At 45.1% G+C, this 26,404-nt stretch overlaps 2 protein-coding genes across 3 annotated transcripts in view; one reads left to right on the forward strand and one right to left on the reverse strand.

Annotated features, from left to right (window-relative positions):
* The window catches only part of TP53BP2 (tumor protein p53 binding protein 2), a 56,925-nt gene extending 56,028 nt beyond the window's left edge, over nucleotides 1-897 (forward strand). For both annotated transcript variants that reach the window (XM_071422146.1, XM_071422157.1), the window contains one exon: nucleotides 89-897. In XM_071422146.1, the coding sequence (XP_071278247.1) occupies nucleotides 89-130 (42 nt within the window). In that variant the 3' untranslated portion in view covers nucleotides 131-897. The remainder of the gene's footprint in view (nucleotides 1-88) is intronic.
* Nucleotides 1-26,404, reverse strand: CAPN2 (calpain 2). Its single transcript, XM_071422172.1, has 21 exons — nucleotides 26,104-26,404; nucleotides 25,332-25,401; nucleotides 18,629-18,747; nucleotides 18,108-18,241; nucleotides 17,094-17,262; nucleotides 15,122-15,205; nucleotides 13,721-13,806; nucleotides 13,001-13,075; nucleotides 12,237-12,397; nucleotides 11,758-11,927; nucleotides 11,153-11,164; nucleotides 9,431-9,642; nucleotides 8,445-8,481; nucleotides 7,751-7,816; nucleotides 6,353-6,410; nucleotides 5,337-5,401; nucleotides 4,155-4,223; nucleotides 3,746-3,824; nucleotides 3,377-3,493; nucleotides 2,911-2,969; nucleotides 1-2,313 (listed from the first exon to the last, which is right to left on the reverse strand). The coding sequence occupies exons 1-21, from the start codon at nucleotides 26,338-26,340 to the stop codon at nucleotides 2,290-2,292; spliced, it is 2,103 nt and encodes a 700-aa protein (XP_071278273.1). The 5' UTR covers nucleotides 26,341-26,404; the 3' UTR covers nucleotides 1-2,289.

Consider the following 26,404-nt stretch of genomic DNA (forward strand, 5'->3'; position numbering starts at 1 on the left):
GGGATTTTTTGTTCCTTTATTTTTCTTTTTAAAAAAGCAACCTTTTAAAATACTAACATTTTAAATCTCATTTCTGTTTTACCCTCAGCTGTATCCAAGGATTAAACCTAGACAAAGAAGCTTGGCATGAAATAGTACAGAAGCCAGATTCTTGAAGTACTAATCATGGATAACTTACAGGAAAAAAAGTCGATTTTGTGTTGGTTCCAATATCATGAGACTTATTTCAATGACAATGTAATTTGAAAGCTATGAAACATGTGCTCTGAAAACAAATGAAGGATTGATGCATTAGCAAATGGATGAGGGCATTGTACAAGATGAAATAATGCTTACAAGCAAATGAAATTCTGCTGCCTTTGGTCAAATCAAGCCATTATGTTCAAGTACCCACCCAGCTGTCTTCAAACATGGCAGAAGAGAGTTTCACTTCTTTTCTGCATTAAATACAAGGACCTTTTGAAATTGCCATTGAAGGAATCATCATGAAACAGACAACTTGGCTTTGTCCAAATTTGTCCCGAGGCTTTTTCCAGATGGGAGAAATTGAAGTGTGTGCACAGCACCCAACTGCTTATTGCTAGAAGCAGAATGTTTGTTAAAAGAAGCTAAAAAAACTGAAGTGCATCTGAAGAGTGACAACCACATGACCAATCCATTAAGCAATAACTTTTAAAAAAGCTGTAGCATCTTAGAAATTTTATGTATTCAAAATATCATGTGCTGTAACAGAAATGTAGTTTTAGATTCCTCTTTTTACAAAGAGCCTCATGTATTTATTGTATTTTGTACTTTGAAGACTAAGTGTAGAAACTTTCTGTAGTCCTTGACAATGTACTTGTTTTTACTCTTCTTGTTTACTTCACCATTAAACTTTTGTCTCCTCTTATGCTTTAACTCTGGGTATTTTAATAGTGATTTTTATTAGAAATGTTACTAGTAAGACACACTGTTGTTGTACATTACACTAATTTTCAGCTTCTTTCTCTATTAATCTGAACCCCTCCTCCCCCAGCCATTCAAGGTAGGTTTTGTGCATTTAATATTGAGATGAATCTGTTAGTGACACATTGTTAAACTTCAAAGCTAAGGGACATACTCAAGGAAAAAACCCAACTTGGCACAAGTATTTTCCAAGTAAAGCCTTTCCTATAGAGCTATCCTTTCTATCTTTCTATTTGGCAATAATTTGATACTGAACAGTATTTAACAGAGGAGCAAATAATTCCTTAAGGGTATTTAGAAAGTGCCTTCTAGGTAAGTCCTACTGCTTTCTGAAAAGGTGCCCATAAAGAACAATTAGTTTCTAAGGAAGAAATTTCCCCACAGTTCCTCAGGTTGGGAAGCTAAAGGCAGCAGCATTGAGTGTGGGGTATATAGTATCAGTTATCTATCTTAGAAACCTTTGGCTGTTCAAGCATGAGTCTGTAAAATTACCAGCTTATCTAACATTTCATTAACTGCCACATATCCACAATGAGCTCCAGCATGCTGGTTTTCCCCTTTAAAGGGCATCAGCTTCTGTTCCTCAAAGCAAAAGGCTCTGCATGTGCACTGTGATGATTTATCTCTAACAAAAAAACCAAAAAGTGCTTATTTTCAGCAGAAATAACAGTCTGGCAAATTTTATTTCTACTTTTTTTTTTTTAATTTAAATACTTTCTTGTTTTGCAAAGGAAGATAAATAAGATACAGGAACTCAAGATGCCACCTGAAAGCATGGGCTTTCTCTTGGAAAAATCTTGTTGCCAACAGCCCCCTGCTCCAGGCACATCAATGCTCACTTTGGTAATAGATGTACTTGCTACTCAAATTCTTTAAAGAATATTTAACTAGGATAATGCTGGGGCACTATCTCTGAGTACAGGTGTTTGGATATGCATTACTATCTCTTTACTAATTTCAGATATGCAGGATGCTGTTCAAAAAGCACTTTTTAAAACCATATTGTCAAGCTATAATGAGCTTTTCTTCCTGAAGTCCCGTAAAGTGCCTTAAATACAAAGATATTAGCAAAGCAGTGTTTTCAAAACTTGCACTGAGGATTGATACTAAATTAAAGCCTTTGTCCAGGGGCTGTATGATATTAGGCACAGACTGTCAAACCCATAAAAATGAGGTTGCAGGTTCTTCTGTGGAAGTAGAATGCTTTTCTTCTTGCAATTGCATGCAAAATCTGCTTGCTTTGTGTAAGTTAAGGCACATTCATGTTTGCATATTACTTGTATGTAGCTTGATTATCTTCACCTGACCATGCTCTTGTTGAGGTCTCAGGCTGATGCCCGTGGCTCAAATGACAGTGAAGCACAGCCACTGTAACAAGAGAGAGGAAAACAAGGTTAAATTTAGTGAAAAGACCTGTAGCAAGCATGCATAGTTGCATTTCTAGCATACAGTCAGCCTGTTGTTACAGAAGTAATTTTAGAATCTTTCCTGAGTGTTTGAAATTTACATTTCACTTAAATCAGAGTTTTGGGATTCTTAGGTTCAGAAATAAAGTTATGTTCAGGTAATAAGCAAGTCAGACACACGTAGGAGGGTACTTTTCTCCAAACTTAGTCCTTTCTACAGGGCACACATGAAAGGCAGAAAGAAGCAGATGTGAGCAAGACTGTCAGTCTTGCCTACACAGCTGCACCTACTTTTTGGTTTGTGGACAGAAAAAGCAGGGAAGAAGCCAAAATTACAGCCAGCAAAGGGAGAAAGGGCTTCTGGTGCAAGTAACTGTGTCTGTTAGAGAATATGCTGTGATGCAGGTACATTTTTAAAAGTTAACCTCTCTGAGGCTGCTTTTGTAGATAAATCCAGCACAAATGTGAATACTTAAAACCAACCATCCTCAGTCAGACTCTACATTTCCCCCTCCCCCCCCAAAATTAAAACAAATGTTTTAGAGCTAAATGAACTTACGTTAACAAGGTTCAATTCTATTGTCCCACTTTTCTCAGTATCCAGTTTCCTGAACATTTCTGTGGTTGGAGAGAGATGACAGACAAGGGTAAATACAGGAACTAATTTGAAAGTCTTCCCTTTCTTTGTGCTTCAGGATCAATAAGGAATTTAGTCCCAGCATCTAAAACTTGACAACGGTCTACACTCCAAATCAGACAAAATCATTGTGCAGGAGCAAGACTGAACATTTTTAATTGCTCTCTAGTATTTTTTAAATTTTTAATCAATAGAAGAGTTGTTTACAGGGAAGACTCTCTGTGGTTCAGCAGCCTGGCCTAAAAGACTGATTCCTGGATCTAGGAGAAGCCAGATTAACATCTCAGCTTCGAATTTGTTTGAGCACCTTATCCTGGGCTTCATGGACAGTTTTCCTGCTGGAATCCTGAGGCATCAGAGCCTGCCTGGTTACTGAGGGTGCACTCACTGAACAAGGTTTCGAGCCGAATCAAACAGCGCACGAAGTTGTCAAAGTCAATGACGAGATCCTCATCAGCAAAACGAGCCACGATGACCTGATGTAACTGGCAGTTCAGTTTGAACCCTGGAAATACAATGCCAAGGATTGAAAAGACTCTTAAAGACCAGTAAGGACTTTTAAAGACTATTTCCAAAGAGTAAACAAAGGTACAAAATGAAATGCCTGATCCTGCGTGGTGGCAGGAGAGGAAGGCTCCAGAGTGCCCAAAATTCAGTAAGTTAAGATGGGACTGTATGGCTCTGAGCATCTCTCAACCCTGCTTGAAACTGATGGAATCCTATAAAAGAAGAAGAAGAGACAGATCAATATAAATACCTGCTGTTTCCAGTGCCCTCCTCATCTCATACGAGTTCATGGTACCCGATCGATCCACATCAATTTCTCTGTAAATTTTCTGCAAAACACAAAACCCAAAGGGAAACCTTGATAATAATGCAGAGCGTGGTTTGGCCTCTGGCAGAAGTGAAACATCTTGAAATGCAGCCTTTAAGCACTTTGCAACATTGATCTGAAGGACTTGGTACTTACTTTTTATAGTCACTTTTAAAAGAAATGAATATAAGTTTTTTTTAATGCAGTAGCCAGAGCAGATAAAGACAGAACCTGGGGGACTACAGACACACAGTCTCTGCTCTGGGAAAGGTGACTGTGCACATTGTATGGCACAAATCAGTCTACAGTCACTTCTAGGTGTGATTGTTCTCCCTGAGGGGTTGTGCTTTACCTGGTATTTCTGAATCTTTGTCCAGAGGGTGTGGAACTCCTTCAGTCCCAGTTTGCCACTCCCATCATTCTTCTCTGAGTTAAGGAAGTTTGTTCAGAGGGAAGAAAAAGGGGTTTCCTCTCCCTCTGCTGGGTTTACTTTCATGGGCAGTTATGGCTTAAAAAAAATTGCAAACAGAAGAGGGATTCAAGTCCTCTCTGAAAGACTTGTCCTCTCCCCAGGCCTCATCCTGTTGAATACACAATTGTTGTGCAAACTATCTTTCTAAATCATTAAGATCATTAATTTAAATCATGACCAGCTCACAAGCACTTTCTGCACCCCTGCTGCAGGTCTCTGTCTTTCCACTACAAATATGAACGAGCCAGGATGATTCCATTTTGTTCTGCACAGTGGGTTCAACACCTACAGTTACTGGAGCACAAGTCCTGGGTCTGGGTTCTAAACAGGAAAAGCCACGGCCAAGCCTGCTATTTGGAGACCTTCAGCTCTTGAGCAAACAGCTAACAAAAGAACCTGGGCATGGCACTGCTCCCAACACCTGCCATGGAGTGCCTATGGACTGCTGTATTTTACACCAAATTACAGAAAAGTATCACCTTGTGTTGGTAATTTTCCCTTTTTCCAACTCTGCAGTTCAACTCCCACTGCACAGAGAAGCTGAACACAACTATTCTTAGACCTGAGCCTTCATCCTACACTTCTGCCTGTATCTTTGGAGTAACAGTTCCTAAAATCCTGCATACTCTCTGTTTCCTGTATGGCATGTCAAAACAAACCACTGTATTTGTGTCCCTCATTTTCCATTTGCTAAGTCCCTGTGGCTTTATGATGCTCTTACCAACTCCAGCCAGATAATAGAGAGGTGAAACAACCAAGGCCATCCTCACCATGCTGAGAGCCTTTTCCCAGCACAGACATCACTTTGTCCCCAGCTAAACCAGAACACCCAACAACTGGGAAGGCTTCCAAGCAGACTTTGTTTGATAATGGATTTTCCCACTGCCTGGGATAACACACCTCTGAACAACAATGACAAGGGAGTGGTTTTCCTAGGGGAGTCAGGGTAAAGCCAGCTTCTCCACCTCAGGAGCTATTAGTACACCAGGATGGACCCACCAGGGAGCAGGGGCAGCTGGCACAGGAAGGGGAATGTCATCTAGGAAGAGCTTTAAAGGATACATCTAACAGGTCAACCATTATTTTGCATGTCTCAATACTAAAGCCATCAGATTTAATATCTTGGCCTGTAAAGAAAGAGCAAAAGACAGGATTATCACTGCATGCTGTACCACAGCACCTTCCTAAATAGCTCATGAGCTCTCCAGCCAGCTTTTATTTGCTTCCAATGGTGCCATCCTTGGAGCTGGGATGTGTCCCCAAGCAAACAGCCTGAGTAGTCTGGTCTGTAAGCATGCTGCAGGAGCAAGAGACAGAGACAAAAGCTTTGCTGCTCTTACTGTCTGCCTGCAAAGTGGACTTCTGTGGGCAATGTGGGCTTCCAGCTTATGAAGATCAGCAGGAGGTGGCTTCATGAAAGGCTGAAGATGAAGCCAAGCTTGGTAGCCAGCAACAGCCCATTGCTGGTTACTGGCTGCTGCACCACAGCCCTGACCACCTGCTAAGATTTCACTCTGGAAATTAAAGAGACACTTATTTCTCCAAGCACTTGTATCTTGAGCACAGTTTAGCAGGAAGGAAAATAATGCACAGCCAAGCTAGGAATCTCTTCACAGAAACAGAAACCCAGAATTTAAAAGCTTCTCTTTCTCCTTGTCCTCCTTAGGGACACCCCAGACCATTGGCTGGGCTACTGCTTGAATCACTCCTGGGTGGTTCAATTCCAAAACAGCAGCAATATCTCTTTTGATTATTGTCATGGATTATTCAAATCCACCCCTCTTCCTGGCAGCCAATTCCCAGTGGCAGATGCTGGGATAAAAGACACCCATCTGTACCCTGCCAAAGCACACATCTTGTGAGACACCTTCTGGGCTGGCACAGCCCCAGCGTTTCTGCAGCCCCCTGAAGCAGCAGAGAGAGCACATGGTCGTGGCCATATGGAGAACCAAGCAGCAGGTCTGGGGCAGAGCCCAGGCTCTGACCCTGCCCAGGTCAGCAGTGCCCTCTGTGCCCCCATAGCCACTGTGGAAACCTGCTGGTGGCATCTGAGGCTGCTGGTGGAGGAAGGCACTCACGTTTAGCCAGGATTTTATTCAAGATGCTGCGCAGTTCGAAGGCAGAGATCTCTGCATCCTGTGGAAAAGAGGAAAACAAATTTCTCACCTTGAGCTCCTTTGGGTAAGCTGGCCAATTTCTAACTCCCCTTCGAGTTCAGCTCCCTTGAATGGAAGCAGGTGGGAAGTTCTCCCCACCTCCTCCCATTACCAGGAGCACCACCAGTTCCCAGAGATTTGTGGCATTCACATTCTCTGAAAAAATCCCTTCACCCAGGATTTTGCTCCTGGGAAGCTGAGAAGCCTCAGAGAAAAAGGAAAACAATTCTTATCTCATTTGTTTCTCCTGTGTTGTGCTTATGTGGATTGGGTTTGGAGATTATTTACCCACAGGTGATTGTTTCATTGGATTCTGCTGTGAGTTGTTTTGACTCTTTGGCCAATCAGGCCCAAGCTGTGTTAGGACTCTGGAAAGAGTCACAAATTTTCATTATTATCTTTTTTGCCTTCTGTAAGTATCCTTTCTGTATTCTTTAGTATAGTTTAGTTTAGTATTCTTTAATATAATATGGTATAATAAAATAATAAATTAGCCTTCTGAGAACATGGAGTCAGATGTATCATTCCTCCCTGCCACGGGGATCCCTGCAAATCTAATAGACATGAGCACACACAGCAGCAAGGTGTGCCCGAGGCAAGAGCAGCCTGGGGAGAAGCCCAGCCCAGCCATATGCTCTGCCCAAGGACAAAATTTGGGCCCTGCAGAGATAAAAGTCGAGCCCACAGTTCAAAAGGAGCAGAGATTGTTCACCGGGAGCACTCCCAAATCTTTCTCTGTGGGAGGAGGTGGGAGACTGCACAGGTTCTGGGATGCACAACTGTGCTCACACTTGAGAGCTGACTCTGCACAAGAACTAAACTCTGTCCTGGGGGAGGCAACTCTCTTAGCCACTTATTGTGTTTGCAGGGTCCCCCATGGCAGGAAGGAATGATGAATCTGACTCCATGCTCTCAGAAGGCTAATTTATTATTTTATTATACCATATTATATTAAAGAATACTATGCTATATTATACTAAAGAATACAGAAAGGATACTTACAGAAGGCTAAAAATATAATAATGAAAACTTGTGACTCTCTCCAGAGTCCTGATACAGCTTGGCCCCAATTGGCCAATGAGTGAAAACAACTCACAGCAGAATCCAATGAAACAACCACCTGTGGGGAAACAATCTCCAAACATATTCCAAAGGAGCAAAACACAGGAGAAGCAAATGAGGTAAGAATTGTTTTCCTTTTTCTCTGAGGCTTCTCAGCTTCCCAGGAGAAAAATCCTGGGCGAAGGGATTTTTCAGAGAATGTGAATGTGACACCCACTCACCAGGATGCCAGTAAGATATTACCAGAAAAACACTCACATTTCCTGCTAGCTGCCCAAAAAGCTTTTTAAAGCTGGGTTCGATGTCATCTTCACTGATCTCAGTCTAAAAAACAGAAACAGAGAGTGTCAAAAGGGGGAAAGTTTCTGCCTGAGACAGACTTAATGCATTTCCTTGCCCTTAGTGAAAAATTCAACTGGCAAGGTTGAAGGTACAAAGTAGTTTTTACTGTGATTTTATTCACTTTTATTTTCAGGGGCACCTCAAAATACTGGCAATTGTAAATGTTGGAAAAAACACCCACTACACATGGGGTGGCTGCATTAGTAGGCAAAGCATCCCCAGCTCCAGCAAGACTAAACATATGGTGAGCCACTAGTTACTGCTGGAGCAGCATGACATGCAGAAAGGGCCCTGCTGCTGAAAGCTGCACTCCTGGAGTCTTGGAGAACAAAGGGAATTTCCTGGGGCTCCAGTTAATTCTTGAGATGTGCCTCTGCCTGGGAAGTTCAAGTTCTAGATAAAGGACAACACTTGTTTCCATTATATTCCTGAGGATATTTCAATTTGCTTGACATCCAGATATGGATATTGAAAGATCTTTTCCCATTTTCCCATGGTGGGACAACATTTCTTGATAATGCCTGTAGAAAACATCACCCTGCACAAGGAACAGGCACTCCAACCCCTTACAACAAAATTATCTCAATTGAAAACATTTCATTTGATGTACCTCATCAAAATTGCCTTCAATTTCATCATCTATCACCCTAGAAAGAGAAAGAAATCAATATTAAAATCAAAACAAGTCATGTTTATGATGCTTTTCCTTCAAGCTTCAGTTACAGAGAGGTTTTTTAAAATATGGAAATAACAATGAGCATTCAAAAAATTACTGGATTAATTAGCTATGGACACAGCATAGCATAGGGAAAGTTGTATTTTGCCAGCTGTGGCAACAAGAGTTTGAAAAGACACTACAAATTGTAGTGCCACAGACAGGATTTTGGGGCTCACACAACTCTTTGGGTCTTTTTTTGCCTGCTTAGCACAGGACCAGGTTCTTGGGGACAAATCAAACTTTAGTCTAGTCATTTCTTCTTTAAAACAGCAAAAAAGTGAGAGCCCTAAAGTAATTCTGATGTGTCTCATGCTGAGGGAGCACCAGACCTACAAATGGCACCCAAGAATTCCTAAAGGCCCATCAAAAGCTGAATAATGGATTATTCAATCCAACAAACACCCTGGGTTTCCCACTGCTGCAGGAATATGCAGCAAAATATTACAGGACAGAGGAAGGTTTCTGCTTGCTTTGAATCAAGGCAACTCAATCCCAAAGAGCCCACAGCCCTTCCTCAGGCTTTAGCCCAGCTGCTCATTAAGATGTCACATGTCTAAGCCTTTTAATTTTAATTAAATAGGAATTGGGATAACAAAAGCAGTAAAAATAAAATTTTAAAACGAAAAACTATAATAATAATAATAATAATAATAATAATAATAATAATAATAATAATAATAATAATAATAATAAATTGGGATAACAAACGCAGTAAAAATAAAATTTTAAAACGAAATATAATAATAATAATAATAATAATAATAATAATAATAATAATAATAATAATAATAATAATAATAAATAAATAAATAAATAAATAAATAAATAATCTCCCCCACGTGCCCACTGCTGTAATATGGTCACCACAAGCTACCTACGTGGAGTTTGCATTTTTTTCAGAGAAGACCCTGAGGCAGAAGTCTCCATTCTTGTCGGGCTCAAAGGTGGAGGGCACGATGATGTATTCCCCTGCAGGCAGCTTGAAGCGGTTCAGCACCTCCCGGAGGTTGATGAAGGTATTGGATTTTTCACGGGCTTTGTTGGTGAGGAAGAAGTTCTTGCTCAGATGAATATTTGTCTGGCCAGAAAACTTAGGAAAAGCAAAGAAAGGGAGAAAAAAAAAAACCAAACACTGCAGTCTGCATGTGTTCACGTTTACAAATTTAGAATAGCTTAGACATGTCTGGGGAAAAGGAAATATAAAAGATGTCCTTGGAGCCAATATATTCAGCTTGACAGAACTGAAAAAGAAGAGAAAGGGAGTGGCACTCCTGAGATGTGGCTGCAAATGTATTTTGCAGATCATTGCAATAAATCATTTGGGTCATGCTTTTGTTTTGCAGATGATGATGGGTGGCTGAAGACATTGGGCACATTCTTCCACCAATCATTTTTCTTTAAATTGAGACGGCACATGAGCCATGTCCCTCTGGTCCCCACACCTGGTGCCACCTGCAGCTCAGCTCTGCCTCCCAGGCCAGGCTGCCTCAGAGCAGAGCCTGCTCATGGAGGGCTCCAGGGATAAAAAACCCCAAAATAATGAAATAAAATCATATTTGGAGGGAAATATCTAGTGAAAGGTGTCCCTGCCCATGGCAGGCAGTTGGAACTGGGTGATCTTTAAGGTCCTTTCCAACCCAAATCATTCTGTGATTCTGTGATCTTCCAGAATGAACTATTTTTGCAGAGTCTTACAGGTGGGCTGCTTCAGTTCTAGAAGCCAGCTTCAGGAATGTGCATCTTTCAGAAACCTCCTCCTTCCTCTCCTCCCAGATTTTTAAGAATGAAGAAAGAATTTGAAAAACCTGTCAGACCTGCTGCATAATGGGAGATAAAACTTCACCTTCTGGGGTAAAGAACAGTGAGAATCAGTTTTCTTATGGAAATGAAATATTTGGACAACTAGGGTGAGTGACAGAGTACTGCTAAGGCATTTAAAAAGTACATAAGAAATTTAATTAACCAGCAGCACCATTTCTTTTCCTGATGAAACCATACTTTACATAAAAACCACTGGTTTGGGCACAGCCTCAGGAGCCACAGGATGCCCCAGCTGCTTCACACAGAGCCTCCCAGGGACAGCAAAACCCAGTAATGGGATTACCCAGGGGTTTTGCTGAGCCTCAGTCCTTGCTCTGAGGAGCAACAGCTCAGAGGCATTGCTGCATTGCCACCCCTCTGTGACCCCCAGGGTGCACTATTAGCTGCCTGCAGGTAGAAATAGAGAGAAACCAAAAAAGGTGGTGCTTAGGGAAATGAATATAAACACCTCCTTGGAATATTATTCATGAGTCAAACATGAACTCTGTGCAAACCTGGAAAAAGCAGCTCTGGGGGAGCAAGTGTAGGGCTGGGCTGAGAGGAGAGCCACAGAAGAGTTGTTTTGGGGAGTTTTTGCAGCACTGAACACTCTTATCCCAATAGAGGACACTCTAAAAATGCAACATGATCTCAAGACCCCTTCCAGAACCAATGGCCTCTAACTGTAGACTCTGTGCAGTCATGTTGTCCTGCAGGGAAGTAGGATCCTCTGAACCTCTTCTTCCCACCAGCCACTGAGCCCCAGCTCTGCACCTTGACCACCAATCCATGGCACATACCTCTGGGGGCACCTGCAGGGAGAAAAGGACAGAGTTATTTGCTGGTTGAATGGTGAATGGCATCTCCATCTTCTTTTCACCATTATTTAGCAAGGACAGTCACATTCTTGGGGGAAAAAAGCAAAAAAAAAAAAGGCAAAACAAAAGAAAAAAAGACTTGGCTTGAGAGGAAGATAGGTGTTGAGCCCACATCACCCAAGGCCAAGTGCTGGCTCAGCTCACAGCTCCATCCCTGAGGCAGGTGAGGCTCACCTGGGGCAGCATGGGCACAGCCACAGCCAGGCTGGTTGTGGCTTCCTGCTGAATCTCCTCCCTGCAGCCCAACAGGATTCTTATGGTAGGCTCAATTTCTCTACTGTTTCTCCCCATCTCCTCTTTCTCACTCCTGGCTCTCTGACCTTTCCATCATCAGGAAAGGAGGCAGGGGTTAAGCAAGCACAACGCAGCTTTTTGTTTCTTTACAGCCTCCTTGCTGCAGCTGCTGTCCAATTCAGCCCATCTGATTTCTGATGGAAAGCCCAGTCTGGGAACTGCACTATCCCATTTATGGGAGAGATTAAATTAGATTTTCCCTTTTCCTCCCAAGCCTTGTCAGCCTTCCTTGCCTCATAGATGGCAAAGCCAATGGTGTGCATGTCCTCGCCCATCTTCCTCTGCTTCCGACGGTGCTTCTGGATCAGCCCAATGAGGAAAGTGCAGCCCCCCTCAGGATCATCAGGGTCCTCATCTTCTTCCTCCAGCTTGATCAAATACTGAGGATTCGTCCAGAACGTGTCTGGGAAGTGGATTTAAGCAAACTACTCAGAAGCTTCTTTGATAGCAACCATGATGATATTTAAACATGTCAGAGGTGACAGACGTGACTCTGACTGCCAAAATCAGCTGTTAGAGAGAAAACCAATGAACTGCCATGCCCAATCCCACCCCAGCCTTTACAACCACAACAGACCCTCATCAGGGAGCCACATTTCCCACACTTTTTGGAGGTTAGTCCTAGATATCCCATAAGCCATCCCAAACCATCTCCTGGAAGCTCCCAGAGAAAGTACAAGCACACAAGTAAAAGGTTTCCACATTCTCTTACTTGGGTAGTTCCTGCAGCCCCCTGCAGTGGCTCCTCTCCTCCAGTTGCCATCCAGCTTCTGCAGGCTCCACTTTTTGTACTTGTCACTTGCCAGGGTGTCTGGAGTCAGGTTGCAGATCTCCAGGCGGGAGTAATGCCTCAGGAAGTCATTGAACGCCATCCTGTGGGAGAAATGCCACTGGCAACCTCTCTTCAGCAGGGTTTTCCATCCCATTCCATCACCTTGTCCATCCTCCCTCCCTGCCTCCACTGGGATTCAGCACCAGGGCTTGGGGTGAATTTGCACACAAACTGGGAGAGGTTGTTTTGCATGAATAAAAGCAGAGCAGCTGACATTCCCTGTCACAGTCATATTTTCTGAAAAATCTCTTGGCCCAGGATTTTTATCCTGGGAAGCTGAGAAGCCTCAGAGAAAAAGGAAAACAATAATGATCTCATTTGCTTCTCCTGTGTTTTGCTGCTTTGGAACATGTTTGGAGATTGTTTATCCAACAGGTGATCATTTCATTGGATTCTGCTGTGAATTGTTTTGACTTAATGACCAATCAGTGCCAAGATGTGTTGGGACTCTGGAAAGAGTCATGAGTTTTCATTATTATCTTTTAGCCTTCTGTAAGTATCCTTTCTGTATTCTTTAGTATAGTATTCTTTAATATATTCTAGTATCATAAAATAATAAATTTGCCTTCTAAGAACATGGAGTCAGATGCCACAGGGCACCCCACAAATACAACAATTCCCTTCTGCTGGAATGTGACACTCACCAAAATTCCCCATCCTCGTGTCTCCTGGTCAGTCGCTCCCGCACCTCAGGGTCAACACCACTCCAGTTTGGGCAGCTGGAAGAGAACCCCACAACAACTACAGCCCATGGGAAAGGTGAAACTCTCATGTGGCTGTTCTGGCACAAGATCTGACTTTTAGTAGTTCCAGAATTCTCAAATCACTGCAGAATTAAAAATAGATGCACTTGGCACATAAAATACCTCACTTCTCAAATATCCAAGGTAAAGGATGAGAAACAGAGTGTTATTTTGAGAAAGTGCAATGTCTGGACTGAGACAGAAAAAGGAAGAGTCAGAATAAAAACTGCCCAGGCACAGAAGTGACTAAACTCCAGCTTTCATGGCTAACAGCAGAAATGGACTTTTAAAGCCCTTTTAGAAAGTGAGTTTTCAGAAGCTCACCACTGAATCCAGGCTTTTAAATAAGCAGAAACTACAGGGAGCTTTCTAGGATACACCAACTAAATCTCTGCATCTTACACAAAGGCTGGAATTTACATGAAAGTCACCACACACTGTGATGGCTACCAGGGAGATGACAGCGAGGGGATGCTTCTCTCTGAAACAGTTCCACGTGAACACCACATCCAAACAGGACTTACAGAGGAATTTCAGGTAGGGAACAGACAGAAAAGCACAAAAACACAACTGGAACCCTGCAGGAAAGGGCTACTGGCAACAAGGAAGCCATTGACTCACTTGTCATTCCATTTCCCAGTCCACTCCACTTCTCCCCAGGGATTTCGGATTCTGATCAGCTTCTGCACGGTTCCTCGGAAGTTCACCTGATGGGGTCAGAAGTGGATGGAGAGGCACCAGGGACTCAGCACCACATTCCCTCCCTCATCCTCTCCAGTAATTAAAAACATGACAGAGCAAGTATCTCGGTGCTGGGCATGACAACATGCACACATTTGGTCCAAAAGACAAAAGTGCAACTGGTTCTGAGTGAGCTTCACACAGCCAGGCTTGTCCAGAGAAGTTTTACAGCATGCACAAACCAAAGCCCATGAAAACCAAAATGTCTGATGTGTGCTGCTAAAAAAATCACCTTTGATAGGCTTACAAGCAAAGGGAGTGTAAAACTGCTATACAAAAGCCAAAAAAGCAAGTACAGAGATATTTCTCAAAGACATCACTAAGATACAAATTGTCTCTTCACATTCAAATGCCTTTTTACCTCCATGTTTTTATGTTAGAGGAGCCAGGACTGAGACTGGCCACAACTTCTCTGACCACACCAGTGCCCCACAGAGCAGCAGCCTCAGCCCCTCCTCTTGTTATCTGCAGGTCTCTGCAGTCCAGAGATGACACCCCAGATGAAATATCCTTACAGAGTCTGCACAGATCTCCAAAAGAGCAGCCTGGATAAATCATGCCCACTTGTGAACTAAGGTGAACAAACTCCCTCTTCCCTGCTTTTGCTGTGAGAAGAAGACCAAATGCACACCCACAAACCAGCACAGCATGTCAGCAGCTTTCTATACCTCACCCTGAACTTTCAAAAAGTATTTCCGAAACAATTACCAGTGAACTAAGCAAAAACCTGCTGCACACATGGAAGGACGCCACGATCTGCTTCCTTTGTTTTGTCTTCACCAGTCACCCACTCTTGGGCAGGCCTCTTGTGCTTGGACACCAAGCCCAGCTGAAATAGCTGAAATGTGCTGCTCAGCAGCCACTTTGGGGACAATAATACTTTTTTTTTTTTTTTTTTTTTTTTTTTTTTTTTTTGCTCAGGACACTTCTTGCTGTGCTTCTGAGGTAAAAAAAAAAGTGTGGCCTGCTGTACAAAAGTTCACTGAAGAGCCTGGCCACCAGCAGAGGACAGCATGCCTTCTGCACAGAGCTGCTCAGCACCCTGCTCACTGGGAAATAGCCATGCTCATGGAATAAGAGGGGATTGTTTTTTGGTCAAACACCCAAGAAGGCAAATCTGTGTTTATCCAAAACATGCCAACTAATCAAGCATTCCTTCAGAAAGAAGAGACTCACAACCCAATCCAGCAAAATGGGTGACACTTGGGAATTTGCAGTGTTGAAGATGGGTTTGTGGCTGCCCCACACAGACCCTGCTGCAGCTTGGGGTGGCACACCTACCTGCTCTGCCCCGGTGACCGAGTACGCGTGTCCCTTCACCAGCTTCTGGGAGGTGACTGCTTCTGTTTCTGCGGCACTGGTGATCTGCAGGGCAAAGGACATCACTGACTGCAGCTTCCCATGGGCAGGGGATCCAGCAGAGCAAAGCTTCCCCCTCCAACAGAGCTGTCAGCTCGCTGGGAGGCTGCAGGAGTGGCTTGGCTGCTGCATCACAGCCACAAGTGGGACAGAGCAGGGAGAGGGGACAGCAGCACGTGGGGTGGTGCTGGGATCCCAGGGAATATGACATGTTTGTGGCGTGGGGTGCACACCAGAAGCCTGGCACTGCAGCAAAGTTCCCTCCTGCTTCAGAACACTCAATGTGGTGCAGCCACTCTTGTGCACCTCCAAAGGGGATGCACACCATAAACTCCAAATTCTCAAAGAACCAGCAGAAAAACAGGGAGTGACTGGTGTGAGGCTCCACTGGGATCACACCCAGCTCCAGCAAATTTCAGGGTCAAGACAACCCCTGCAGCTCCAAAGCAGGGCGGGACGTTCCTGTCCCTTTCCCCAGCCCTGGGATCTGCCCTGCAGGGCAGCAGGGGAAGAGGCTGAACACTTTGGATGCCATTCCTACCTGAGGGCACATCCCTCTCAATTTTTCAGAGCCACTGCTTGGGCAGTCTGGCCTTTAAACACTGCAGAGAAAAGTCACTTCTTGCCAGACAGTGAATGTTTAACCACCTATGAAACATCTGGCTGTCACTGTCTTTCCACCATTTCAGAAGTGTGTGACCTCTAAACAAGCATATTTGAAGCTTAAACAAACAGAGAGGATTAGATGGAGCAGGCAGGATTCCTGCTGTCAATGACTGCCCAACAGCATACTCTCCATTTAATGCTTAATCTCTGTGTCTCTATTTCTCTTACAGAAGAGAAGGAAAGATTTTACAAGCTTTTTATTTTTTGCCAAGGATAAACTCAGCAACAGTTAATTTACACTACAGAAAGTGGCAGCACTTATCAACAACATAATATATTTACTCTCCCCCCCACCCACCCAAGGGATTTGTATAAGTCTGGGGCAAAAACCCAGCTGTCAGATTCTTATCTAAATGCAAACGAGTAAAACAGGCCTTGAAAATACCATGAAGTCAAATTGACATTAACCAAGCACTTTTCCTGCTGTGAAGCTTCCCTCTCCTGGGACTCTGATTTAACTTGAAAAATGGGAGGAAACATTTACATTTATATCATGAATGGAGTTTTTGTAAACAATTTACCTTCCCTTTAGACATAACTAAGATGCAATCTCATTTGGGAGGAGGGTGATTACCACAATAACAATACCTAGACTCATTTCATTAAGGCTAAAAGCAATGCTGAGTCCTTGAAGGCAGGGCCAAAACTCCTCTTTTCTTTCCCATGTGGGTCCAGCTTCTGACAACGTGTCTTCCCATAAAACCTTTCAAAGGTCTGGCAACAGTCCGAGCTTCTCTGCTTCAAGAACAGAGCCCAGATTTTTTGGGAACATTTCAGGTACAACTTGTGCAACAAAAAGGCTGCAGCAAGGATGGGCATTGTCACCTCTGAGCACCTGACTGCAGGAGCCATTAGCAGCAGCTCTCTCAGCCTGTGCCATCCTGCTGCCAGGCTTTCTTAGGAACACAGATGCCCATCAGCACCCCTGACAAGTTCCCTGTGTGATTCATTACCCTCAACCTACCACACAGCAGAAGGTCTCATGGAAGAAGCACAAGGGAGGGAATGCATTTTTTACATCAGCTAATTAAGTTTAGTTTCAGCCTAGCCCCCATGAGGGCACATGTCTGAGTCACAGCTGTGGGTGAGATTCTTCGGGCACAAGGCAGAGCAAGGAGCCACAGGCAGAGGGGGCTGGCATGCTGTGTGCAGCTCCTGCAGGTGCAGCACAGCTCCACCCCCAGCCTGTGTGCACAGCAAGAGCCCAGAAATAAACCTGCAAACTCACATCAATGGAGCAGCCAAGGAGAGAGCCTTTCTGGAGTGCCTTCTGGATGATCTTGAAGAGGTTGGGGGGTGGCTTCTGCAGCTCGTACCACTCTGCAATGCCACCAGTGAAGTCCTCAAAGCCTTCGGTGGTGGTGCCACCAGAGAGGGACTCATAGGAGCCATTCAGCCTGCACAAAACGGAGGACAGACACAACCATCAGGCTCCCTGCTCTCTTCTTATCACACACACACAACCATCAGGCTCCCTGCTCTCCCCTTCCTTCAGGAGAGGCACTCAATGTGCCAGCTGTCACAGCATTGCTGCTCATTCAGCTTTGCTTCTTAGACCTCTGTACTTGGAAAACCCAGCACAAAATATTAAACAATCATGCATACACCTTGCAGGTTCAGTCGTATCAATGACAGGAATAATGAACACTATCTGAAGAAAAAATAATATGTTAAAAAAAAAATTACAACCAAACAATTTGCCTCTCTAGTTCCACAGTCTTTAAATCCCTTTAACAGTTACGGGTCTGAACTTCAGAAGATCTAAATTTCTTAAATCAATTCAAAATAGTAGAGTTAGAGGACAGAACTCCTCTCTGGCCATCCCAAAAATGGAGATTCAGATATGAGCACTGAGCACAGACCTGGGCACACGGACTGATGTGCTCTGCACACTGAAGCACTGGCGGCTGCCAAGCCCTCAGAGGTGCATAGAGCACACAAAATGGAGCTTCCCAGGCTCTGGTGACAGCAGGCTGCACCAGAACAGCCTCACCATGAGATGCAAGAGCTGCTTTTCTTGGCTAGCAACAAACCCAACGCTTTTGGCTCCTTGTCTCAGGCATCTGTCAACAGAGCGGTACCAAAGGAGCCATTGTGGGATACCCCAGCAGAGAGCCATTTCCTGAGATACCCCAGAGCTGCAAAGGCTAACAAGCAGACTGACACTCTGAATGCACAGTCACCATGCAGCTGGGGGTGCTGTGGGGGATGTGAGTGGGGGGAAGCCTGGCCCCTGACTCACTTGGCATAGGCCTTCTCCAGCAGCGCGCTCCAGAACTCGCTGCCCTCGGCCGAGTGCACGAAGAGCAGCTCCCCGTTCTTGGTGGGCAGCCTGTCATCCACCACCACGTCCACCCACTCCCCATACTGCCAGAACTGAGGGGAGAGAGCACAAACATCCATCACCATCCCATGCTGATGCATGATCACCGTCCCATCGCCGGCATATTTGTCTTTGACCCTCGATGTCCCTGGAGAAAAGCAATGCCCACGTCCCAGCCGGCTTCACCCCACCCTGTTCAGGGATGCACATACTCACATACCCTTCCTCAGGGAGGAAGGACCACAAAGGCAGCCCCTGCTCCCAGATCTTTGCTTAATGGCCTTGTTCCTTCCACCACCCTTTTTAGATGTCTCCTTTTTTCTGTCTGGCTTTTCGACATCCCACAAAGCCATGCCAGGAAACATCGCACATGGATACATAACCAGCCACATTGGCTCCTGCCCAATAGCACTGAGAGGAAAAGGCTGTTTTCCACATACCTGGAAATGGAAAATTCCTGCATATTTATCCTGGAAGCTCTGGTCTTTGGGAACAACACGGGCCAGAATTTCTTCATTCAGGGTGAGAGAAGCAATGGCTGCCAAGAGCCAACAGTCTCCTGTAAAAAGAAAAGGAAAATAAAAAAAACCAGACAGCATTCATTATTCAAACTTTTTGCGCTGCATCAGGATTGTGCATTATAACCAATAATTCCCTCAGCTGGCATAGGATTATCCATCCCATCACTTTATCTATCAGATAGATCAAATATCCTCCAGATCCAGGCAAGTGTTTCCTCAAGACCAAAGTCATTAAAAAAAAAGTCAAAACAAGCTTTTTCTGACCTACCACCACAGTAATCACTCGTTCTGGCACTGTTTGAAAGAAAACTTAATATTCAATGGGGTGCCTGTATGATAGGAAGCAGCACAGAGAAATAGCAAAGAGCCTGTGGGCACACACTGGTACTTAGGGGTGCAATTTCTCCTCAGAGGTGTTTTCTCAGGCACAGGCTGCATTATTTTCCCTTCTCCAAGGGAAAAGTTTAATAAACAAGTTTTTTTTAACAAGTTTAATAAATATGTTCCTTGTTATCCAGACACATGTCCTGCAGGCAAGCTCCCTTTAAGCTTTCTTGCCAGCCTCCCTGCAAACAGGAGCTCCTTTCACCTTACACATCTCTGAGGCTCTTGCTCCAGGCCTGTCTGTTTAGTCCCATGTCTGGTGTCCAGCACAGTCACCAGAGAGCCAGGAAAGACCTAAAGGCAGGTTCTGTTCCCAGCCCCACACACCTCCTCATCCTGCCTGGGATGGAGCCAACACCCACCAGCCCAGCCCTGCACACCACAGGCTGCCTGGACAGTGTTTTTCCACACCATCTCCTGCCACACAGAGGGAGGAAGAGACCTCAGCTCTATAAACATTACACCTCTACTTTCTGGAATTCTTTTCAGAGCCCAGTTTTACTTTCCCAGAGCAGTCACCTCTCTGCTCAGCCATGGGCCTCCTGCAGCCCATTGGTGAGGAGGGCTCTGTAAATCAGAGATTTACAGAGCCAGATGATATTGATGCAGGGCACCCCCAACGTGTTGAATAATGTACTCTGACTCTATGATTTCAGAAGGCTGAACAAATGCTTTATTGAGCTATATTATATTACACTAATTTTTTAATTATATTTTTATACATATATATATACACACACACACATATATATATATACATATATATATATATATATATATAATTTAAAATTTATACTAAATTAAAGAGAACCCATGGCTGTCTGGAGACAGTGACGACACAGCTTTGACCCAATTGGTCAATCAATCCAAACAACTCTCACCAGAGTCCAATTAACAAATCACTTTGGGTAAACAATCCCCACAACACATTCTACATGTGCCAAACAACAGGAGCAACAAGTAGAGATAAGAATTGTTTTCTCTTCTCCCTCTTGTGGTGCCTTCCCCAGGAAAATCCCTTGGAGAGAGAATTAAGTCTCTCTCTGTTCAGAGAATGTGGATGCCACAAGATGATGCCCTGACTGCCACAGCCCAACACAAAACTCCTTGTTACCATCCCCAGATCTGCTGTTCCCTTGCTTTGTGAACAGGGGGCAGTTGATACTGCACAAGAGATCCCACAGGAGAGTCCTGCAGCATTGTAGCTTCAATGTGTGAACCTGCCACGGCTGTCAGCAAGCAGCAGTCCCTACACAGCCACCTCTCTGCCATGAGAAAAGGCTCAAAAGCTTATGGGTGAGAAGCTGGGATCCAAATGGGACAAAGTCTCAGGGTGAATGAACTCTAAAGCAGCTCTGGAGGTCCAAATGCATCACTCAGGCCCAAATCCATCACTGCTCAGACAACACCAGCAGGAGCATGGACAACCTGCAGCTCCCTCCAGGCTTGGCACAGCTGACCCCCAGCAGCAACATCTATCCCACACTTCTTTTCACATCTCAGGAAAGGTAGAAGAGGTGAAATTGCAGAAGAAAAATAATAATCATAATAATAATGAATAATTTCAAAACCTAAGGTGCTTTTACTGCTTCACAACCTGGAGGGGAAGAACTGAACATAAAACTTCCCCTTCAGCCCCACCTCTGGCTGCTTGTACTGGAATGGAAAAATCAGCCTGTCAGAGAAGTTTTCCAACAGGAAAGTCACCTTGCTACTCTCCTGTGACAGACCATGAAGCAATGATGAAATTCCTCTCCCTGCTCTGTCACAGCACATCCAGCTGGCCCTGCAAGGTGGGGACTCCTCTCACAGCCTCCTTCAAGGAGCTGAGACCTCCTCCCTGGGAGCTGCATCCAGAGGCAGCACTACCCACTGCAAAGGTGTTTGCTGGGAAAGACAGAGCCAGGAGGAAAGAGTCTGGCTCAGAGGGCAGCTGTCACACCGTTCTTCCCAAGAAATATTAGTATTTCTATTCCACAGCCAGGGCAGGGGCTGGGCAGGCAGGGAGCAGCACAGGGAGAGCAAATGAACAACTCAGTTGGCCACAGCAGCTCAGGAGGGCTTGCTCAAGAAGCTGATCAGGCCTCCAGATGGTGAACATGCACTCCAGTGCTGTAACACATCCTTGAGTCATGCTTCCCCTGGAGGTAAGAAGCAAGGAAATTCCAGGGGAAACACCCTCCAGAGCACCTCCACGCCCACAAGCAGAATTTATAAAGAATTTCCTTGACTTTCCAGCTGTCTCATCAAGGCAGACTGAAATTACAGCCTGTTGTAGAAATCTCTGTTGAAGCTTATACCGGTTTCTAACAAGAATTTGGAATCAAACACAAATCTTAACTCTGACAGCTCTGGGCAAGGTCCTGAGGTTTAAAGGCAGCTGCAGCATATGTGGAAAACATCCTTTGGTTTCCACACTTAAAAGTGCCCAACAGCCAGGACTTCATCTCTACCTTGTGAACAGCCATCCCTAAAATAACACCTGAGAATTCCAACTCTGGATGAGAACAGATCTTGTGATTCTACCTGGAATTTTAGCACCAGGCAAGCTTGAGCAGAGTATTTACCAAATAGCCTGAACTTCCAGAACTGGTGCTTCTGCAAGGTTCTTGACAGTGATTTTCCATTGATAGGGAAGGAAAGTCCAAGGAGAGGCTGACAGAAAGGATGCTTAGAGCCTGAAAGGAGTGTTAGCAAGGCTACATTTATGATAAATAATTTTTGTAAGTGAACAGTAGGCAGGACAAGGTTATCAGAAAAGGGAATATTCTCAGGCTGTGAGTTTATCTATAACATATATTAACAAGAAGTGCTATTTTTTGTCCTGTCATGCTTACTTTTTCCTGCTTTCAATGTTTTACTTGTAATTTCCATATACCCATCTCTGCATTTACCTAATCTTCAGCTCTAAGAAGAACATTGGGGAAAAAAAAAAAAAGTAATTGCAAGGCAAGCATAAACAGCCCTAAGGGCTTAAAATTAACCATTCTGGAAAAAAAAGGCAAACAAAACACACCCATCAAATGCCTGAAGGGCTGTAAGCAAAAGGCAGCTCCTCTGGTCACTGCACAGCTCATGTAAGAGTATGGGGTAAAAGGAAAAATGTACATTCTGCCAATCACAGAGTCATCATTATTTTAAAGCAGTCTTAGATTAACAGCTACAGAATGTATTTATATTAATTAATTAATATTAATTGTGGTATTAAATAATTAAAATATTTTATTTTATTTTAATTTAATTGCAACAGTTAATAAAATAATTATTAAGAATTTAATTATTAATTAATTTAATTAATACCACAGCACTCCAGAATGTTTTCTGGTTACAAACACGAGGCTGTGGCAACCCACTGGCAGTGGAGTGGCTGTCAGCATGAGAAAACCAAGGGTCTGATTTTGGAAATTCAACCTCTTCAATTTGTTATTTTTTCACACCTTTGTTACGTGAGGAGGAGACACCTGCATGCAAACAGCAGCTGGGAGATCCCATGCTGTTTACACCCCAGTGTTGTGATACCATGGTGACATCCACTCCAAAAAAAAGGTGGCTAAGGGTGAACCAGGCTTCTCTGGCTTTGGAACCTCCCCTCAGCTGTAATGAGTCACCACATCCCACGTGCTGCCCTTTGGAGCCAAACACCATCACTGACTTTGCAGGTCTGATACTGCAAAACCAACTCCAAATCCTCTCCTTCAAAAGTTTCTCCTAAGGAAAAAAAAACCTAAAAAACCAACATAACCCAACAACAACACACCAAAACAAAAAAAAACCCCAAAAACCTCACAAGGCCAGAATAAAGGATAATCCAAATCCCAAGGGGCAGAACTTTGGTGTTTGGAGAACCTTTTCTGCACTGATGATCAGCTATGCCTTACTTGGATCACAGTTTCTTATAGTCCAGGTCCAAAGCAATTGAACAGATTTATGCACCTGGCCAAAGACTCCTGAGCTGAAAGAAACCCTGCTCATTAGCTGAGCTGTTTGGGGACACATTCCCTGCCAAGAAGCTGCCATGCAGATGTGCTCTGGATGCCCCATCTGTCCCTGCAGCACTCCCAGAAGTTCTGAAGGGCTCAGCAACAGCACTGAAACTCCCCATGGGTACAGGTCTGTTTCTTTTTGATCAAGCCTTTTGGGGGATATATGAGACTACAAAAGCTTCCCATAGAAAAGAAGCAGGATAATAAAAAGTACAGGTTTCCAAAAGCACCTGGCATCTTCCAGTGCAATCTTCTCTAGAACATCCTGAAATGTGATGGGACATGAACATTCAAAGTAAATACAAACCTCAAGTAAATGTAAGCTGAAGCAAATTTCTCAATAGAAATGCTGATGTCAGATAAGGCAGTGGAAAAAAAGACAAAAAAAAAGAAAGCATTTGCCAGCCCCATTGTGTGAAAGAGCAGAGATTCCATCCAGGCTCTTAGGAACTCAGTGGCTACACAGAGATAAGATCAAAAGCATCTAATTTTTAATCAACAATTGTCACACAAGACCAAAATCCTGCCCAGATTAATGAGAAGACAGCCAGGAGAGTCATTGCAGTACTTAGTGACAGTGAAAGAGGAGATACAAACAAGAGCACTGACAACCTCTGATTCAGATTCAGTCAAGAGTACAAAAATACCAGCTGTGAGTCACTTCATATCCTCTGGTGATACCATAAACCCCATGAGAACATCTGACTGCTCCAAAGAGCACTAGGGCAGCAAATGCTTTCATCAATTTAAAAACAGAGTTTGGTATTAGCAACAGCAATTTCACAACTTGAAAATGAAGCTTCAGATCTTTCATTCCCATGCCCTTGCTGCCACAGCATCTGCAGAGAAAAGCTGGAAAAGCAGAAGGCAGAAAGCAACTGACTCCACTAAGATCTCTACAGAAATGCCAGATGTTGAAATGGCATGACAGTAAACTTTAACTTCAATGTGAAGACCTTCATACCAGAAAGTTTCACAATAAAAAGAGATAACAGATGTCTGGCACGTGTGTTTAAGCACTGGGACATGCTTCATGCCAAAGCAGTCATAGTGGGAGACATGGTCTAGGGTGGAAAGAGTGCAGGAAGGAAGGAAGCCGGTGACATGGCAACACTCCAAGGCACAGCAGAGCCAAACCCACACCACCAGTGATACTGGGGCATGGGCAGAACCAAGCTCATATCTAAGTATTTTTACTGTAATGGATTTTTTTATACAAATTGCATCTGGTTGTCAAAGCACTAACCTAGAAACCATATTTTTCTGAATGAAAACATAAGCACAAAATATAAACTTCTCTGCCTGTTCCATTTTTGGACGCGAACCCGCAAATAGCAGCAGTGGGACTAGAAACTAAGAATTGGCTGTGTGGTGAATATTTGAAAGCAAACAAAGAGAATTTGGTTCCTTTGCCAAGTGCAGGAGCACAGCACAGCTCATATTAGTCATGTTTCCTTCAGGAGAGCTCTCCCTCAACCACACTATCTGTCTAATCCAAACTCCTCTCATTACAGCTATGGAGCAGGAGCCCACTACTGCTTTCATTTCACTTTAGTTCTTCTCCTCATACCTCTGCAGACATCCTCCAGCTAAAACCCCTCCTGTCAGGCAAGGCAGGAGAGAGGCTTCCACACTGGGATAGCTGTGCCCTCACAGCCAGGCTAAGCCATTTGCTCCCCACTGTCCCCTGGCACTTCCCTGCAGCTCCCAGAGCTTCCCTGGAGAGCCCCACCAAGGGGCTGCCATTGCACAAACTGAGCAGAAGCCTTGGCAAAAGCAGAGGGCTCACAGGCTGGCCCATCCCTCCTGAGACACTCCAGTTTTGTCTTCCCTGAGAGCTGGGAATCCCCCATACAACTTCTTTTCTCTCTACAGCATCTCCCCAGGTTTCAGGAGAGTCCTCCTGCCCAGCAGAACTCTCTCCCACTGGGGAAAGGGAAGTCCTGCTATGCACACAGCTGGCTGTTAAATGCAGAAATGAGCCAGGCTGCTCTCAGGCACATGGATATGGATGAGAACATGAAAGGAGCTGGCCATGATCAGAAAATCCATCAGGAAACCAGCGTGTGCCGCCCCTGCTTGGTGCACGCAGAGAGGCTGTGCTCAGTAACTACACACATGCAAATGCCAAAGGAAAGGTGAGAAAGGTCTGGTTTGAAATGAATGGAGGTGGGAGGATGCAAAAGGAGGTATTCACAGCCGTGTATAAACCGTGGTGGCCTGCACAGAAAACTCAGCTTTGAGCCCCACCTTACCTAAGGCCCCTTGGCAGATGTCCGTGCGAGTGGCTCCTCCCGCTATGAACTGGGGGTTGGCACACAGCTCCTGGCAACAAAACAAGCCCGGCATTACACCTGGCCGCAGGTGAGGCACGCAACGAGGCCACACTTGCAGCAAATTAACCAAACCATTGACCACAGCAGCGAGCACCACAGAGATGGAGCAGGGCAGGAACGGGTGCGGGCTCCAGACACAGCAAGCACAGTGAGAATCATGCTGGTGACCAAAGCTCGGGTGCAGCCAGCTCACTTCACAGGACGTGCGCTGCATTTTCACATGCACAGTGCACACACTGCTCTGCCATTACCTCCCCACCACTGACCACACCAAGGTCTTTCAGAAGTGCCTGGAGGCACCCCGGAGTCCACCAGACCCCATGGCTCCCATGGCTGCTTCGGGAATAAACCGCACGGTGGTCAACTCTGGCTCTGCTGAGGGAAAGAGTTATCGGAAGGGACAGCCCCAAGCGCTACCCAAAGCCATCTGTCCACACGGGGAGTTCTGCATGGAGAGCACAAAACGACTTTTGTGACCCGTTTGTTTCCCAGGCAGAGCCAGCCACGCTGCCAGCCTGTCCCCGGAGCAAAGGGGACCCTGCGGTGCCCGGAGCATCCGCACGCACCGCGCCCCTACCGCCGCCCCCGCACGGCTCAATCCACCCCAGTTTAGGGGCTGGGGGAAGCGGGAAGCCGGGGGATGCTGTGGAACGACGCTACCGAGCATCCCCCCATTCCCCCGCCGCCCTACCGTGGGTCTGCGCCAGACGACGCCCTGTGTCTTGTGCGAGCGGGGCCCCAGCTCCCGGTAGCCGAGGGCGGTGGGGCCGGCGGGGAAGGAGGGGTCCTGGAAGAGCCGCCCCTCCTGCAGGCACTGCTGCCGCAGGGCCCCGAAGCGCTGCCCCAGGTAGGGCACAGCCCGGTCGTGCCGCCCGGCGCCCAGCGCCACCGCCCGCTCCTTGGCCAGCGCCTCCGCCATCCCCGCCATCGCTGCCGCCGCCCCGCCCCGGCTCGGCACGGCTCGTCCCGGCTCGGCACGGCCCGGCCCCGCC

The sequence above is a fragment of the Agelaius tricolor genome, unplaced genomic scaffold (genome assembly GCF_023055355.1).
Source record: "Agelaius tricolor isolate 1412-34295 unplaced genomic scaffold, bAgeTri1.0.p SCAF_1, whole genome shotgun sequence".
Taxonomy (NCBI): Eukaryota; Metazoa; Chordata; class Aves; order Passeriformes; family Icteridae; genus Agelaius; species Agelaius tricolor.